The sequence below is a fragment of the Sorex fumeus genome, unplaced genomic scaffold (genome assembly GCF_029834395.1).
Source record: "Sorex fumeus unplaced genomic scaffold, SorFum_2.1 ptg000047l, whole genome shotgun sequence".
Lineage (NCBI taxonomy): Eukaryota > Metazoa > Chordata > Mammalia > Eulipotyphla > Soricidae > Sorex > Sorex fumeus.
In genome coordinates, this window is record NW_026606104.1 from 8,937,800 (window position 1) to 8,956,383 (window position 18,584).

The 18,584-nt window shown below is 41.7% G+C and overlaps 1 protein-coding gene and 1 non-coding gene across 2 annotated transcripts in view; both read right to left on the minus strand.

The window, feature by feature from the left end:
- EPHX4 (epoxide hydrolase 4) overlaps positions 1–11,166 on the minus strand; it is a 45,324-nt gene extending 34,158 nt beyond the window's left edge. Inside the window, exons 1-2 of the mRNA XM_056123153.1 lie at positions 10,765–11,166; positions 8,565–8,650 (exon numbers count right to left, since the gene is read on the minus strand). Coding sequence (XP_055979128.1) covers positions 8,565–8,650; positions 10,765–10,995 — 317 coding nt within the window. The 5' untranslated portion in view covers positions 10,996–11,166. The remainder of the gene's footprint in view (positions 1–8,564; positions 8,651–10,764) is intronic.
- On the minus strand, positions 2,916–3,080 carry LOC130032260 (U1 spliceosomal RNA). Its single transcript, XR_008793804.1, has one exon. It is a non-coding gene; the product is annotated as a U1 spliceosomal RNA (small nuclear RNA).
- Positions 11,167–18,584: the final 7,418 nt, after the last annotated feature.

An 18,584-nucleotide genomic window follows, 5' to 3' on the forward strand; every position in this document is an offset into this window, starting at 1 on the left:
CAAAACTAAAATGAAATAAAATAAAAACACCTATGATGCCATGAATTCCTAGGGAATTCAGCCACCCCAGCACCTTCTCATTGATTATTACTCTGTGTGCTTCTCTAGGTGAAACAGGCTGGCATTTCAGCTGAACCCAAATATTCTTCTTTTGGATTCCTTTTTTTCTTGATAATTATCCTTCACACATGTTTCAGGAAGCTATCCTGACTCTTAGAGTGCTCAATATGCTCAATATGAACAGTAATTTTCCTGGCAAGAATCTTGCCAGTACTTGTGCACTTACAGCAATGCCAACAGCATGCTGGGTAACACTGGGCGCCTCCAGTTTTGCCATGGGAACATTTGTGAGCCTTCCTTTGCAAACAGTGCCCATTCCCTTCATGTCTACATGTCTACAATATCACCGTTTTTGTAGACCCCCATGTTTTCTGAGAGGTCTAGAAAACACAGAGCAGGGGTCTCTTCTCTTTCCCTTTGTGTTGGCCATTCTGATGATTTACTGGAAGAAGGCAGTTCTGGCCAAAAAAAAAAAAAAAAGCAGAGCTGGAGATTTAATTCTGCCATAGAATATATGTCTTGCACACATGAGATACTGGTTTGATCCCTGAAACAGCCTCCCGGAACTACCAACATTTTTTTTCCACTTATGTTAGTTTTAACATGAAGCACAAGTTTTTTATTCTTGCAGATAAAACCTTCAGGATTTGAATATTGTCCAATTTTCCCACCTGAATGCATAATACTGTCATTCACTGTAAAAAAGAGCTAACATCTGGGTCATTCTTACAATATGCGAGGTACAGTTTTTCATCATTCCCACATAGTAATGTTCATCTTCAATAAAAGCTATGAAGTAGTATCATTATAACCACTTTAGGGATGAAGAAACAGATGCACAGAGCTCTTAATTGATATGCCAAAGCTCATGAGAATTAGTAAAGAATAGAGCCAGGATTTAAACCCATGTAACTGGGTTTCTGAGTTCATAGTCCACTGTCTCAGTGGCACAAAACTTTTGGAAAAATATTGGTATTATTACCACTGTTATTTTGCTTTTATGGCTTTGTTCAAATGATTTCCTGTGTTTTAAATACCATACCACCCAACTTCCCACCTACTCCCCAGATCCATTGTCCTTCAGCCCTCAATGAACTCAAGTGTTCATGATGGCATTTACTCTGGGGGGCTTTCTGGCCACCTCTCCTCGAGGCAGGCTGGTGGGCTCCTTCTATGCACTCATAACTGTAAGCAGACTCTGCAAGCACTGAACAGGCACTTTATGATGTGCTGCTTTTGTATATACTTCAGCTTGATTGTGAGACCCCTGAATTGTTTGGTAGAGTGCGGAACATACCAAAGTGCTAAATAAACATTTGTTAAATAAGTGAAACACAAGATAAGTGAAAGAATAAAATCATAATATGCTATCAGTACCAGTACAATATATCTCTGCTCCAGTTCAAGCCTTGAATCCATATCAAAACTCCCAAATCCTTTTGAAAATTTGCATTCAAATTTTATTAAAATGTATATTGTTACTTCTGCTATATGGAAAAAGGTAAATAAGTAATGTGAAGATAGATAAATAAAACATGCATATATTGTTTTAATATCTTAAGTATCTGTGCCTTCGTTATGATTAATTTGAGAGTTTAAGATAGAAATTTGACTCCAACTAATGTGAGTAATCCTACACTTAAAATTGTCTTAGAAATCATGGGAATGTAATACCTATTTAAAAAATTTAAAGTGCCTTAAAATTCACGTATTATTATTATTATTATTATTATTAATGGAGCAACAATATATTAAACAGGTTTGGTGGGGGAAGGAAGGGTATGGGCCACACTTGGATGTGCTCAGGCTTATTCTTTGCTCTGAATTATTATTTCTGATAGTTCTCAGGGGATCATATATGGTGCTTGGATCAAACCATGGTTGTAAGCCCCTGTACCCAGGCAGATTTTTTCCTGATAACTTTAATTAATAGCAGAGAATACTTTTTTTAAAAGCAAATGCTTTTTCCCAGTTCCTATTCTTAACATAAGGAGGACTCCCATTTTACATGTGGGCACATTCCAATGGAGAATATCACTTCTCTTTGACATGCTCAGCTGTATGTACAAAGAGCCCTCGCTTGCCTCAGTGCTTGAGTAATGACGAATGTGCTCCATACAGATGCTTATGATGATGACTCAAAGAAACTGCCTCCATCAGCTCAAATATTTTTAAAGGGATGCAAATTGAGGTGGAGAAATAGTAGGAGAGAAAGTCTTTCTTTGGCAAATAGCTTTATTGGAGCTAATTTTGTTAAAAGTCTCAAAAATGTATTTCTAATTTTATTATTTGGTTTTTGGGCCACACCCATGTGTGTTTAGGGGATACTCCTGCTCTGCACTCAGGAATCACTACTGGTGGGGCTTTGAGAATCATATATGGTACTGGGTATCAACCCTAGGATGGTTGCATGCAAGACAAGCACCTAACTCTGTACTATTTCTGTGGTACCATAAGTATATATCTTGTTTGATGTCTGTTGGGAAAGAACACCCAGTATTTTATAGTCTTTGTGTGACATCTAGTACTATTATCAATAGTACTAGAGCAGGAGAGATAGGACAGGGGTTGAGGCATTTTCCCTGCACTTGGTCAACCTTAATTCAACCCCCAGCACCACATGTGGCACTCTTACACCCCAGGGGTGACCCTAGAGCAAGAGCCAAGATTAAACCCTGGGTATGACTGAGCATGACCCAACCCTGTTCCTCCCAAGTATTTCTCAATAGCTCTTCTGAGATAATAATGATAAAGTTTTCTGATACATAAAATTTGTATAGTGCTCTTCTTAAAAAGCAGTTTTAGGTTTGGAGAAATAGTACAGAGGCTAAGTTACTAGTTTTGTTTTGTTTTTTCAGGAACAAGTGTGAACACAGTTCCCTACTACCACAAAATGTGTAGTCAAGTTTCCCATAGTTTGGGAAATCACAGGGGTCAACATACCTAGAGTGCAATGGATAAGCCTCACTCTGGAAAAACCATCTTCAGTGATCATGGTATCTCCCCTGACAGGTAAGTATTAAGTAACTTTCCTTGCATGTGACCAACTCTGATTTGATCCCTGGCACCAAATATGATCCCCAAGCACTTCTAGGAGTGACTCCTGAAATCCTGAGCTCTATCAAGTGTGGTCCAATACCTCCTCCCCGTCTACACAAAAAGTTTTATACATTGCCAATTTATAATCATTTTGTTTTAGTTGTATCAAATATTACTATTTTAATCATTTAAAACTTATAATGTCACATTACATATTTTATGCAAAACTTTATTAATAAATAGTTTATTTTATTTAATACTAAATACTATTAGGGCTGGAGCAATAGCACAGTGGTAGGGCGTTTGCCTTGTAAGCAGTCGGCCCGGCAGAGCCGGGTTCGATTCCTCCACCCCTCTTGGAGAGCCCGGCAAGCTACCGAGAGTATCTCGCCCGCACAGCAAAGCCTGGCACGTATTTTTAAAAATACCTGTGGCGTATTCAATATGCCAAACAAAGTAACAATAAGTCTCACAATGGAGAAGTTACTGGGCCTGCTTGAGCAAATCGATGAACAATGGGAGGACAGTGCTACAGTGCTATAGTGCTACTAAATACTATTAATCAATAGTATTTACATTTATGCCATGATTTGAAATGCCAGACATAAAGTTTTCTGACCTTTAACGAGGAGAGAAATCCAAGAGGAGGGAGGGGCTTTGAGAAAGAGAAAAAATATAGACACTTGAAGAGACTAAATTCAAATAGCTTTTCCTACCCTATAATTTGAGTCAACGTTTTTTTCCAAAATGGAACACCTGGATGAAACAGACTAGTCTCCAGATGGATAATATAATGGTGATTTAAGAGGAAGGAAAGGTCTGGTGTAGGGAATGACATACTCAGTGGGTTTTGATTACCTACAATTTCCATATAGTTGCTTTAGGCCTGAATAATCAGGGAGATTTTAGACTAAAATCCAACAACACGCAATGAATAAAATTTGGTTGATTTGAGTAACTATCCGGGATTTGTTTAAAATTATAGCAATGCTTGAGTAGCAAATGGTATATTTAATGAGCAGAAGGGACTTGTTAAGTGATCTGCATGTATCTCCCAATTTATGCTCTTCGGAAGGAATATAACTCATTTTCAAAACTAAACTATGGGGAAGGGGCGGTGGAGCAACAGTACAGTAGGTAGGGTTCTTGCCTTCTCTGCAGCCAATCTGGGTTTGGTCTCCTGAGCACTACCAGGAGTAATTCCTGAATGCAGAGCCAGGAATAACCCCTGAGCATTGCTGTGTGTGCCCCCAAAACAAAACAAAGTAACAATAAAAAAATCACTGGGTTAGAGTTGTGTCTCAATCTTAGAGCACTGTATCACTGTCCTCCCTCTGTTCAATGATTTTCTCAAGCGAGCCCAGTAAGGTCTCCATCCTGAGACTTTGTTGTTACTGTGTTTGGCATATTGAATACATCACAAGTAGCTTGCCAGGCTTTGCTGTGCAGGTGAGATTCTCGGTAGCTTCCGGGGCTCTCTGAGAGGGGCGGAGCAATCATCTCAGAGAACATGTGCAAATATAAGGCTCTTATTTTTACCCTGGCACCTCCGAAACCAAAAACTTAACTATTGCTTACAAAAACCAGATTCATATTAGATACATCAAGACTTGACTTTAGTAAAGCAAATAACTAGTATCCAAAAACCAGCATGAGAACTTCTAGTATATATCCTACTGCTGGAGATTACAAAACATTTGCAAAAATCACCAGGCATTTCTGTTTTTCAAAAAGGTTCTCATGTAAATAGTTAGATAATGCTATGAAAAATTAGCAAAAATTTCATATCACATAGAAACTTTTCAGATATGGTCTATATTAAATGGGCTTTACAGCCATGTTCTAGTGTTTCTTGTCAAGGTAAAAGAGTTTGTAGACTTATTCTGATATTCATGTGATTGTTTGAAATACAAAGGAGTAAAATTTTAGGAGTTAAGTGGTGTGGACAAAAGTATTGGGGTTGATGTGAGATGTAGAAAGATAGTATCTTATAAACGTTTTAATATTAAATATTTTGCACTGTGATTTACAATACTGTTAATGATAGAGTTGCATGTATATAAAGTTCCAAAGTCACATTCACCATGAGAGTCTACTTTGCTCCACCAGAACAAATGTTTCTTTTTTAAAAAGTTGAGTATCAGCACATATATGCTGCCTGAGCCCATGTGCTGCTTGTGCCCACGTGGCCGAGCACATGTGGTGCCCAAGTACATGTGTCGCCTGCATCTCCCCTCTTGAGATGTGTACTTTCATGCTTTCCTGCCTAATGCTGAGATGTGTGTAGGTGCTCTCTCCACCGTTGGAGAAGCCCGTGTTCTCTCTTGAGCGCGTTACTCTCTTGTTCACCCTCTCTCCCTCCACACCTTAAAACCCTCCAAATAAAATCCGTTTTACTTCAAAAATAAATAAATAAATTAATTAATTAATTAAAACGTTCAGTATCAACACCTCTCATTCTGATCATCAGTATTACTTAGAATGTGATTTAAATTATTGGAGTAGGGTCATCTTGTATTTCCAGTCAACTTTTAATATACTGCTCAATGTTTCAAAATGTTTTAAATTCGGGGCCATGGAGAAAATACATGTTAAGAGTATATACCTTGTATGTGGTCACCCACAATCAATACACAGTACCACAGTCCTTCAAGTATTGCTGTGTGCATCCTTGGAGGTCCGGAGTACACCAATATGACCTACATAATTTCTGGCATTGGAGGGTTTGAGTAACATCACATCCTCAGGCCTGCACAATGAACTACTGGATCTCCAAAAGGGGTCCTCTGGTCCTCTGAGCATCACCTGTCAGATCCTTCTCACAAAAAGGTATGGAATTTTAGGGTTAAAAAATCCCTTTTTTGTTATAATTTAACTTTCACTGTTCTATATTGAGGTAACAAGGCAGAAAATTTCAGCCCTTGGAAATTCAAAAAATTAGATGAACCTTACTTTCTGGTGCTAGCAATTTCAGAAGGCAGTTGGGAAGCTCAAGTGAGATTATACGTTATAAATGTCACTTATGTTTCCACTTATAAAAATAAAACTAATGCTAAAAATAATAACCTATATCCACATACATACGAATATGGACACATATAACACACACATATATATAACATCACTGTATCACTATCATCCCGTTGTTCATTGATTTGCTAGAGCAGGCACCAGTAATCTCTCCATTCATCCCAGAACTGAGATTTTAGCAGCCTCTCCTTACTCGTCCTTCCCAACACTGCCGTATATTGGAGGCTCTTTCAGGGTCAGGGGAATGAGGCCCGTTACTGTTACTGTTTTTTGCATATCAAATACGCTATGGGGAGCTTGCCAAGCTCTGCTATGTGGGCAGGACACTCTTGGTAGCTTGCTGGGCTCTCCGAGAGGGACAGAGAATGTATATAAGAGAATATAAGCAACTATGTTAAAAGCAAACACATGTGTGCTGCTTTAGGTACATCAGTGTGCTAGACTATAAGAGGTCATGTGCTTCCGGGAGCTTTGTTTTATAGTCTCTGGATCTTGGCCATTGATGGGATTACATGGCACCGGGGGACGGTTTGTGGGTGTGACTGCCAAGCTACTGGAGAATGGGGGATCTGGGTAGAGGAGGCTCAGTCCTGATCCAAGCAGACTTGGAGATCTCATCCCTGGTTCCTGCATACCTGGGTTCCTCTGTTACATATAACAAAGTTGGAATAAACCCGGCACACAGTGAAAGCTCAGTAAAAGCCAACTAGTATCTTCATCAGCCTGAAAGACGAAACTATCATGAGGCACATGGACCTCTACGGAGAACAGCAATGAAAGAAGACAATAAAGATTCAGACTATTCACTGAGGTCACATAAAAGAACTTTCTCAGGTTTGAGCTCTTTATCCTCATAACATCAGCAAGGTTAGTTTAAGGAATTGTGTGTGGTCCGACAGCAAGTAGATGGCTGAGGAAAAATAAATTCCCTGCCTCTGTATTTCCAGGTAGATCTGACTAGTCTTCAGAATAACATTTTACTGTGATGTCATGTCACACATTTCCCTAAGAGAACCCATATAGATACATCTGAAGTGCACTGGGTTGTTTATTTGCCATTTAACTAAGTGATCTCCAGATAGGACAGAAAAAAAGTTTAACACTAAATGAAAGGCTTATTTATAGTCATATATCAAGAGATTTAGACAAATATTCATGAGAGAAAAACCTTTCTCAGGAAGAGACAGTCATAGACTTTCGACTCTTAAAAAAGTCAATGGGGAAGATGGGATTTTGCATTTTCCACTCTTCTTCAATTTCTAATACTTTCCATTCCCAGTGCACTAACTTTGTAAGTCCCTTTCACTCATAAAGCAGCAAATAAAGTATGCTAGGTTAATAACTTATTTCAGAACAAATAGATTAAAATCAGAACTTTGTATGACACAGTATCTTAAAAGCTCTAAAGGAGATTAAAGAATGTGAAGAACATGTAAGGGTGGAAATTTAGGAGTTAAGAATAATATCAAGAGAGCAATTTAAGGACAGGACATTATGTCAGACCTTTGAAAAGATACCACATATGCTGCCTTTGAGCCAACTCAGAGACTCCCCCGCATCCCCTCCATCCATTTACTTGATTATGTGATTCATGAATCATCTCAAACTCAAAGCCCAATGCTATCGAAAAAAATCTGTTTTCCTGTTCAACACTTTGATATATACCACCTCCTTTAAAGATGTTCATTTTTAAAAGTTTAATCATGTGTTATTTTCATTTGCACTTAAAGGAGAACCAAACATTTTCTCTTAGGTAACCAGTGACTCTGTATTCTGGGCTATATGTTTTCTTTCTTTTTTGGATTTTGGGCCACACCCGGTGATGCTCAAGGCTGACTTCTGGCTCTGTACAAACTCAGGAATCACTCCTGGCAGTGCTCAGGGAGGCAATATGGGATGCCGGGGATAGAAACCTGCGTCGGCCACTTGCAAGGCAAATGCCCTACCTACTGTACTATTTCTCTAGCTCCTGTAGATTTTCTTTCTAATGTGAAGAATTTAGATATTTCACTTGCCCTGCATTCATACGAGCTTATTGTTCTATGCATGTCAAACAGTTCACTCTCAGTTTCTTCTCTTGCTGCCTTTCCCTCACCCCAAATCTCACAGAAGATCTAAGGAACAGGTACTCTAGGCCTTTGATTTCCTACAAATCTCCTTTCCCCACCAAATGTTCTCATTTGTGCATAACATACACCATAAAAACTGTGCTGTTCCTCAATATTTTAGAAATTGAAAACATTAAAAGATACGTCTAATTCTCAAAAAAGAATGAATATGGTAATGTGCAGGTTTCTTTGGAAAAAAACAGTTTCTATGATTTAGAAACATATAGAAATGACAACTTTGGGTAGAGGGTATTAAAAGTCATTACCAGAAAATGGTACTGTGGTAAGTCAAGTCTTTAATGAAAAACAAATAGTTGGTAAGTTTACCAGAATTCTGGGAATCCATGTAGCAGCAACATAAGGGGCTTGCCTCTTTCCCCAGCAGCAACATAGTGAAATCTTAACCCCGAGTCCTGTAGCAGAAAAAAGAGGGCACAGAATTTTAGTAATGTTTTGTGTTGACTTGTTGAAGTAGTACTTCAGTATCACTAGTCTAATGATTTTTATACTAGGAAATAAAATATTAATTTTTAAATTAAAAAAACCCTCAAGATTCAGGATAATCTGACAGATTCATTTTGTTCACATTCCCCTCCTATACCCCTCCCTTCTAGCACTTACAAAGTCCATATTAGGAGCTTTTGACACAATGTCACAATTTATGACTTTCATCTTACTGATATGTCACATTTTATCTCATTTCAATTCTGCAGGACATGTAAATAATTCTGATTTGAATTTGTATTCCTGCCATGCTTCCTTCTAAGTCAAGTACTTTTCTCAGCTTGCCCGTCAAGAGCTATGCCATCAGTTATATAATTCACACCTCCATTCCTTATTTTTAGGTCTCTCCTTCCCACATTATTATTTTAAGTTGGGAGTTGCATGCACAGTTCTCCTGGCTGCCTGCTTCTCTCATTATGCCTGCGTATCTCTAACAGCAGAATGCTCCCAGTGTTCAAGATTACATTCTGTGCATGAGAAGACAGTACAGGGAAAAGAAAGAGGATGGCACTACAACAGGATACATCAGAAACAACACAAACTGATACCAGGGAAGTGGATAAAATGCAAACAAACAATATAAAAACAAAAACATAAAGTTGGCAGAGGGAGACCCTGAGAATCAAAAGCAGAGAATGGGTTTTATATCCGGTAATTTAAGTAACTTAAATTTCAAGTGTAAAATCAATCTTAAAAGTTACCTAGTTTGAAAAAGTTCAATTGCATCACCTTTGCACATTAAGAGAACAAGAGCTAAAGATATTAACATGGTTCTTCAAGGTGGAACCCTATCTTGCCCTACCTCTCCAAGTTCTTCCCACTTTTCCCTTTCTTTGGGAACTCTTTTGGAGAGCAGAGTCAGGAGAAAAGCTTTCTATGGACTTCCAGGAAAAAAATTCGTAACGATGCTTTTTCATTATGGATAATTCATCAGGTTGGATGAAAATACCCAAATCTGAAAATACTCAAATGCAGAACACCCTCCTAGAAATCCAGTTATCTCTTCCTGGTTGTGAGTCTTAGAAGATGAAGTGTTGTGTATACTTGATTGGAATCAGTTAAAAATAATTCTTTGCATTTACTACGTGTCATGCACCAATCCAAGTTTTGGTTTTGCAAATATTAATTCGTTTAATTGCCACAACAAGGGCAAGGCTGAATAAGCTAAGAAATAAGTGTCCTTCATCCTCTCAGTGCCAGGGCTGGCCAATTTAGCCACTTAGAAGAATCCTAGATACAAGGACATAAATGTCTCCTATGTGAGACTAATTTCGAAAGGCACTTGCGTTGGACTGCAGGGGGCACTACAAAGTCCACTCCCTCCGTTCTCGGGAACGACACTATCTGTGGGCTGTGAGGAGGCAGGGGCTTTGTAAGAGTCTGCATGTGAGGCTGACAGTTACTTCTTATCCCATTCTCTGGGTTTCTGATTCCTGAAGTCTCCTTCCTTTTCCCACAAACACTCCTTTCCCCGCTGACTGTTGCACGTTGCTTAGCTGACCTACGGATGCTCCCCTCCGCAGATCTGAATACAGCGACTTACTCTGTTTACTCCCAGCCGCTCAAATTTGGTGGAGAACCGGCCTCCTGAGACAGCGGGGCGCCGCCAGGAACAATTCCCTACAGCTAGGTGATGCCTAAAGGGCACCACGGTGAACGGGAGACAGTTTCCCACGAGATGATGGGATTACTCGGCATGGTTTGGGGGGCGGAGTGGAGGGGGGATGAGGACCGGATAGGAATAGAAGGGGAAACCGCGCGCGCGCGCACGCACACACAGACACAGACACACACACGCACACGCACACACACACGCAGACACACACACGCACACACGCACAGTCCGGACCCTGCTCCCACCGCGCGCCGCCCCCTCTGGCCTCTGCCCACCGCGCGCCCTCTGAGCCCGGGGAACTCTAGGGGACGCCGGGTCGGGCTGCGGGGAAGGAGCTGCCCGGCGCCCCGCGCTGCCCGGGTCACGTCGCCTCCCTCCCGACACAGCCCGGCCCGCGCCGGCCTTCACCTTGATCCGCACGTAGCAGTGGGTGCCCAGCGAGGGGTCGTTCAGGCAGGCGGGGGGCTGCTCCCGGGCGGCCCGGCGGAAGGTCTGCGCGGGTCCCTTGCCGATGCTCCACAAAAGTTTGAGCAGGTAGACGGAGGCGCAGAGCCCGCAGTAGCTGTAGACCAGGCACCAGAAGAGCAGGGAGCGGATCGCGACCATCAGGCGGGGCAAGCAGCCCCGCAAGCGCGCCATCGGGCGGCAGCGGCGGCGGCGGCGGCGGCTCGGGGCCCGCTGCCCTTCGCGAGGCGCGGGGAGCCGCGGCCGCCCCTCCCGCTGCGGAGCCGGGCCTCGAGCGCCGCGGTGCGTCAGGCCCGTTCGGCGCGCGCCTCCCCCGGAGTCCCGCGTCGCCGCCGCCGCCGCCGCGGGCTCCAGCACCCTCGCCCCGCTGCCGGGCGACGCCGGACGCCCCCCCCCCCCCCCCCCCACACCGCCACCACCACCGCCGCGCACCGCCAAGTCCAACCGAGGCTGGGCCAAGCTGGAGACCGCCCTCCTGCTCCCCCAGCGCAAATGCGTTCCCAAGTCGGCCGGCGCCGCCGCCGGGGCAAACGCAGGCGAGACTCGGCGCGAGAGACCCACGTGCCAGCCACGGAGGAAGCGTGGGGTTCAGATTTTCCCACCGCCCCGGGGAACTGTTGAGGCTTCGGTGGACCTTTTTGCGGATCATGGGATTGCGGGGTGCGGGGAGAGGAGGCAGGGAATCATGTCCTTCCTGCGTGATGGACTTGCTCACCTGATTCCCACTCATCTGCAGAGCGGAGTTGGCATTCTAAGACTGGCTTCATTCAGTCTCTTAGCAGTGTCCGTCCTAGTCGGCTCTGCTTCAGAAGTCAAGTCTAAATTGTTCCTCCCCGTGACACTCAAGGACAAACATTCATGCAGTGTGAAGTATTTTTTTCTTGCCTTCTTTCACTTAGTGTAATGAATGCGAGATTCGGCTCTTTGTTCTGTTGAATTGGCTCCTCTTTTTTTTCTTCTACTTTAATTGCTGATTCGCGTTCCATTGAGTGATGTACTGTGACACATACATATCTCAGTCCAGGGACATTTGAGCTGTCTTGTTTGGGGGTGATTATGAATAAAGCCACCGTAAATATTCATGTACAATTTTTGGTTCCGGAGATTAGCAAAACATGCACCCAGTCCTTTGAATGATCTCTCTGGCCTTTCCCAGATCTTTTGAAGTAGGCCACTCCCCTGGTGTGAGGTGATATTTCGTTGTGTTGCGTTTGCATTGTTGGCCATCTGCCTTCTTTGGAGAAACATCTGCTCATACCTCTGTTTTTTTAATTTTTAAGTTTTGTGTTTTAAATATCTTGAATATTTGCTGTCAGATGTATAGTGAGGTGAATATTTTCTCCCACTCAGTAGGGTGTCTTTTAAATTTAGCTATGGTTTATCTCTTAATGCAGTAACTTTTTAGTTTAATGTAGTTTATTTTTGCTTCTGTTCTTTTAGCTAATGCTTTGGAACATTGAAAATGCCTCTAATGTCATGGATAATTCTATGTTTTCCTTGAGGTAATTTGTAGTTTTGAGTCTGATATCAAAACTTCAATGCATATTTGAATTAACTTTAGGGAAGTATGAGATAATGGCCCACTTCATTTTTTTCGCAATTGACTAACCAGTTTTCCCATCACCAGTTACTGAAGCAGCTTTTCTTGCTCCACATAATGCACCTGGTTCCTTGTCTTACCTGTTCAAATAGTTGATGGTTTATCTTGGGGCTCTCATTCTATTCTGAGATTCTGCTTTTATTCCAGTACCAAAGAGTTTTGATTATTATAGCATTATGGTATAACTTAAAGCCAGGGAATGCGAAGCTCCCCCATTTATTTACTTTTTTGTTTTCCATGATTGCTTTTTTTCAGGGAGTTTTGCTACTCAATACAAACGTTAGCAACATTTGTTCCATGTCCCTAAAGAATGCGATGGAAATTTTGATGGGATTGCACTGTATAGTGCTTTAGTAGGGTGGTCATTTCACAGCGACTTAAGAGTTTTGTGTGACAATTTCACCCTCTTTGTTTAGTCCCATGAAATGTGATAGTTTTTGGACACAATTGTAAATGGGATTTTAAAAATACTCTCTCTCCTTGGAAAATGGGCACTGGTGGAGGGATGGGTATTTGATCATGGTATAACCGAAACCCAAGCACAAAAATTTGTAAATCTACAACTGTACCTCATGGTGTTTCACTAATTAAAAAAATAATAAAAAAAAATAAAGACAAAAAAATTCTCTCTCCCACCTCATTGTTTGCATATAAATTTTATGCAACATTTCTATGTATTAATTTTATGGCTTGCTACTTTATCATGGGCTGAAGCAATAGCACAGCAGTAGGGCATTTGCCTTGTGCGCAGCCAGCTGGCCAAGCCGGGTTCGATTCCTCTGCCCCTCTCGGAGAGCCCGGCAAGCTACCAAGAGTATCTCGCCCGCACAGCAAAGCCTGGAAAGCTACCCGTGATGTATTCAATATGCCAAACACAGTAACAGGTCTCATCGTGGAGACGTTACTGAGCCCGCTTGAGCAAATTGATGAATAACGGGAGGACCGTGACCATGACTTTATCATATTTTTTCTAAAATTTGGTAGTTTGGGAGACTTTTTGCAGTCCTGAGGGGGTTTAATGTATAACTTATGTAACTGCAAATAGTGATTGACTTTTCTACAACTTGAAGACCTTTCTCTCTCACCTTACTGCTGTAGTATGGATTTCCTATATAATATTGGTAAGAGTGGGCATCTTTCTTATGCCTGATCTTGGGGGAAAGGCTTCTAGTTGAGCATATTAGCTGTGGGGCTGTGATATGGCCTTTACGTTCTCTCTGTCCTAAGAGCACTCCCCACAATGCTCAGGGACCTGTGCAATGCCAAGTACAAACCCAAGACAAGAAATAAAATAAAGAACAAACCTCAAGGACTCAAACATACTAAGCATATGCTCTATCATTTGAGTCCAGATTTGATCGTCAGCAGTAAATGGTCCCTTAAGCATCAGCAGAACCAATACCCGATTAGCTCACCAGGAACAATCTCTAAGCACCACTGGCCATACCCCCATTTTGTTTTGAGTGGGAGTGGTGCAACACAACTGGCACTGCTCAGGGAACTGTTGCTGTGGCCACAGCGCTAACTGGACATATCTCTGTTCCAATCAAACTAACAGATAGGAATAATGAATCTGATGAACGAAAGGTACAGCCATGCTTAAAAGTGGCAAGTGTGTTGCTGAGTCATGTGTTGCTGGAGATTGACATTGTGCAAACATCTGTAATTACACAAATCTAGATAACGTAGCATATCACACACCTAAGAAATATGGAATATCCAGTGGTAGTCAATCATTTATATACACACTCTGTCATGGACCCAAACATCATTAAGTGATATATGATTGTAGTGCTTCAACTCCTGTTCTAGATCTCTTAGCGCATTTGCCTTGCACGCAGCCGACCTGGGTTCAATTTCTCCACCCCTCTCGGAGAGCCCAGCAAGCTACCAAGAGTATCTCGCCCGCACAGCAAAGTCTGGAAAGCTACCTGTGACATATTCAATATGCTAAAAACAGTAACAAGTCTCACAATTTGTTGTGAGACATTACTGGTGCCCACTCGAGCAAACTGATGAACAACGGGAGGACGGTGCTACAGTGCTATCTCTGTACTGTGTATTCTGGTATATTTCCATAGATATATTTTCTAACTCTCTAATTTTCTCCTCGACAGTATCTGATTATTTTAGCTCATTGAGATTTTTTTAAATGGAGTTTATCTCAACACTATTCTTCCTTAAGGTATCTTTTCTCCCCTTTAAATATAACCAGTCAAAAAAAAAGTCTTTTATTTTGTTAAATATTTTATAAATAGCTATGCTGGGAAAGGTAACATAAAGTATGACGTACTCTTTTATGAGTTCTTTTGCTCTCATTCACTGCGATTCTCTTTCATTCATTATTCATCTCTGATCGTGAGCTATTTATTTTGTGATGAACCTATTTATTGGCTACAGCTAACCTAGCACTTCTTGAGTCTTTTGAAATTGGTTTTCCCTAATTTTCCTATCATATTGTTGATCTATAGTACAACTATCATATTGTCACTCCTGGGGAATTATTTTAAGGTTGTGCTACTCTGAATCTCAGACTGCTGTCACCCCAACAAACTGTCAGGTAGAGGATGCAGGGGTTGAGGGGCTTGAGGGAATACCCTTGCCTCTTTTGAGACTGGAAATGCCTAAAAAAATGGGTCATATGAGAATATATTTGTAGTTTTAGAAACAAAATGTGCTTTCTAAATTTAATCCTAACAGAATCCCAACCAAAAGACTGTGTATCTTTAACTTTTAATTTTGATAATTTTTACAAATTAGGGTGACTGCAAATTACTTAACGACAGCTACTGCAGTTTAGAAATTTAGAAAGTTACTAGTGACAGCATAGTTTATAATCCTCTTAAACAAAAATGTAACATAATCTTTTATGAAAATATCTTTAGTCCACCTATAATTTTAATATAAAAGTTATGTGCATCTGAATTTGAAGAAAAAAATGTATACTTTTATCATCTAGATGAAGGGGGTATTTTCCAAAACAAGGCAGAATATCCAGAAATTATAAACGAAAATCCAGGCATGACTGCATCAAATTTACATTTTAATGAAAAGACAATAAAACCTCCAAAGACATTACACAAAATTGGCTGTGAAAGTTTCTAAGATAACTAATGGAAAATAAACTGATGAGATAAAAAGTCCAAGTCAAAGGTAGAATGACTGAAGGATATTAGTGACCAGGCAAGTCCTATGGTTAACAAACAAATTAAACAACCCCACTAGCAATTCCACAAAACAAGAATTCAATAATCATAACTTTTTCATTCAGACTAGCAGAGAATATGAGAACAATATAATTCAGTGCTAGTGGGAATAATGGGTAAGTGGGTGCCTTCAAACTTATAGGAAGGTAAACTGCTTTAATGTTTTCCTAGAATAGTTATTTGGCACTTACATTAAAGCTACCACTTTTGTAACTTCTAATGCAGCAATCCCATTTAGGAACTCTATTCTTAGCTCAAAAATAGAAGCACAGTCTAGTACAGATATATATAAAAATAATTTAGCTCATGGGGAAAAACACTAGGCTCAACAGAATTTAGGGATTAATAAAAATCAAACTACCCAGAAAGTGCTGTTATATATTTTTTAAAGATAATTAATCTATGTCTATGACTTAGATGCTTATGACATATTAAGAAAATCCAACTGCAGAATCACATGTATAACAATCACTGTCACTGTCCTCCCGTTGTTCATCGATTTGCTCGAGCGGGCCCAGTAATGTCTCCATTGTGACAATTGTTACTGTGCTTGGCATATCGAATACGTCACGGGTAGCCGTGTGGTGAGATACTCTCGGTAGCTTGCAAGGCTCTCTGAGAGGGGCGGAGGAATCGAACTCAGGTCGGCCATGTTGGCCACTTGCAAGGCAAATGCCCTACCGGCTGTGCTATAGCTCCAGCCCATGTATAACAATACTTTTATAAAATCGGTTTCCTTTAAAAAGATATAATCTTTGATGTCTTGTTAGTTGGAGCGGAAGAGAGAAACTTTCTTACTCTTCCACTTTTTTCTTTAAATCATACAAAATGGTTTCTGATTAAAATAAAATCATTACAAAATTAATAATTATAATATTCACATATAAATGACTACACATTCTAGACTAGCAACTAGCTTCAACTGTTGACTTCAACATATTATGTATGAATCAATAAATTGACACACATAAGCAATCAACAACACAAAACGTTGCTATCCACAATATGTAAAGAAAGAACTGTAAAAAACCAAACATTCCTCCAGTGACTGTAGTAACTATAATAGAAACTACTGAATTGCACTTTTTTTCATTTTTTATAATTTTATTGGATCACCATGAGAGCAGTTACAAAGCTTTCGGTTCTAAGTCTTGGTCATACAATGAAACACCTGTACCTTCACCAGTGTCCATTCTCCACTCCCAACAACCCCAGTATACCCCCATCCCACACCCTCCCCCTACCTGTGGGGCAGATGATTTCCACATTACTCTCTCTCTACTTTGATCACATTCAATATTTTGACACCAGACCTACCATTATTATTTGAGATTTTACCCCAACACTCAGATCTGCTGAAAAGGCAACAGTAGACAATTTGTTTTCTATTGCTGGTTATGAATAACATATGATGTCGTGTGGCTGCAGTAGTGGCCGCGCAATTTTGAAATTCCGAAATTTTAACTTAAATCTGGAGGGATTTCTGCAAAAACCTGCTGGGTTCTAAGATTTGCTCCTGAGTCTCTGGGATCATGGCCGTTAAACAGCTTGATCAGGAGCCAGAAAGGCCATTCGTGGGCAATGACTTGGGGTCTCGTTGGGGTGGGGAGGACAGGACCGGCTCCACCCCCATTCCGTGAGGCCAAAAATGTCTCGTCACTGCAGGCCTAAGCCTGACTGTCCAATGGCCTCTGGAGGATGACGGCCACCGAGCTGCCAAGGGGAAGCAGGTGAAGAGACGACACCCTTTCCCCTCTGGGGTGGCCTGGCGACAGTAACCTATTGCGGGGTCCAGACGCATTTCTGCCAAAGTCCGCTGGATTTTGAGACTTGTTTCTGAGTCTCTGGGATCATGGCCGTTAAACAGCTTGATCAGGAGCCAGAAAGGCCATTCGTGGGCAATGACTTGGGGTCTCGTTGGGGTGGGGAGGACAGGACCGGCTCCACTCCCATCCCGTGAGGCCCAAAATGTCTCGTCACTGCAGGCCCAAGCCTGACTGTCCAGTGGCTTCTGGAGAATGACGGCCACCAAGCTGCCACGGGGGAGCAGGCAGAGTGACAGCATCCTTTCCTCCCTGGGGTGGCCAGGCAACAGTAACATACTGTGGGGTCCGGACGCATTTCTGCCAAAAGCCACTGGGTTTCGAGATTTGTTTCTGAGTCTCTGGGATCATGGCCGTTAAGCAGCTTGATCAGGAGCCAGAGAGGCCGTTTGTGGGCGATGACTTGGAGTCTCATTGGGGTGGGGAGGACAGGACCAGCTCCACCCCCATCCTGTGAGGCCCTGCATCTTGTCACTGAAAGCCCAAACCTGTCCAGTAGCCTCTGGAGGATGGTGGCCACAGGGCCACCAGGGGGAACAGGCCAAGGCACAAAACCTATTCACACCTGGGTTGGCCCAGCACCGGTAACCTACTGCAGAGACCGGACGCATTTCTGCCAAAAGCTGCTGGGTTTCGAGATTTGTTTCCGAGTCTCTGGGATCATGGCCATTAAGCAGTTCAATCAGGAACCAGAGAGGCCATGCCTCCAATTATATAGCTGAGCCAGAGGTGGTTTGTGGGTGTGTTTCCCACATACCTAACTTTTGGCCGTTTACTTTCTTGGTAAACTTTGCCCCAAGTTTTTGGGATCTGGCCAAAAGCATAGCAGCAATTTGGGGGTATCTGGAAGTCTGAAGGAGCCATCAGGCTGCTGATGCACTCACCTCACAGGTACAGGTTGACCTGCTGGTGGCACCATACCCCCCTGAATTGCACTTTAGATGGTACTGATAAATGAGTGGCTAAAGTTGATTAGACAAGAAGCTGTTAACATAGGTGAAGAGACTCAGAAATCTCATTTAGAAACTAAACTAATAGTGAAACAGATTAAAATCTCTGGGAAACATGGGTAGATCAGATGGCAAATGACTATGGCTGGCATAGTCTATCAGTATTACATGTGGGTGATATAAG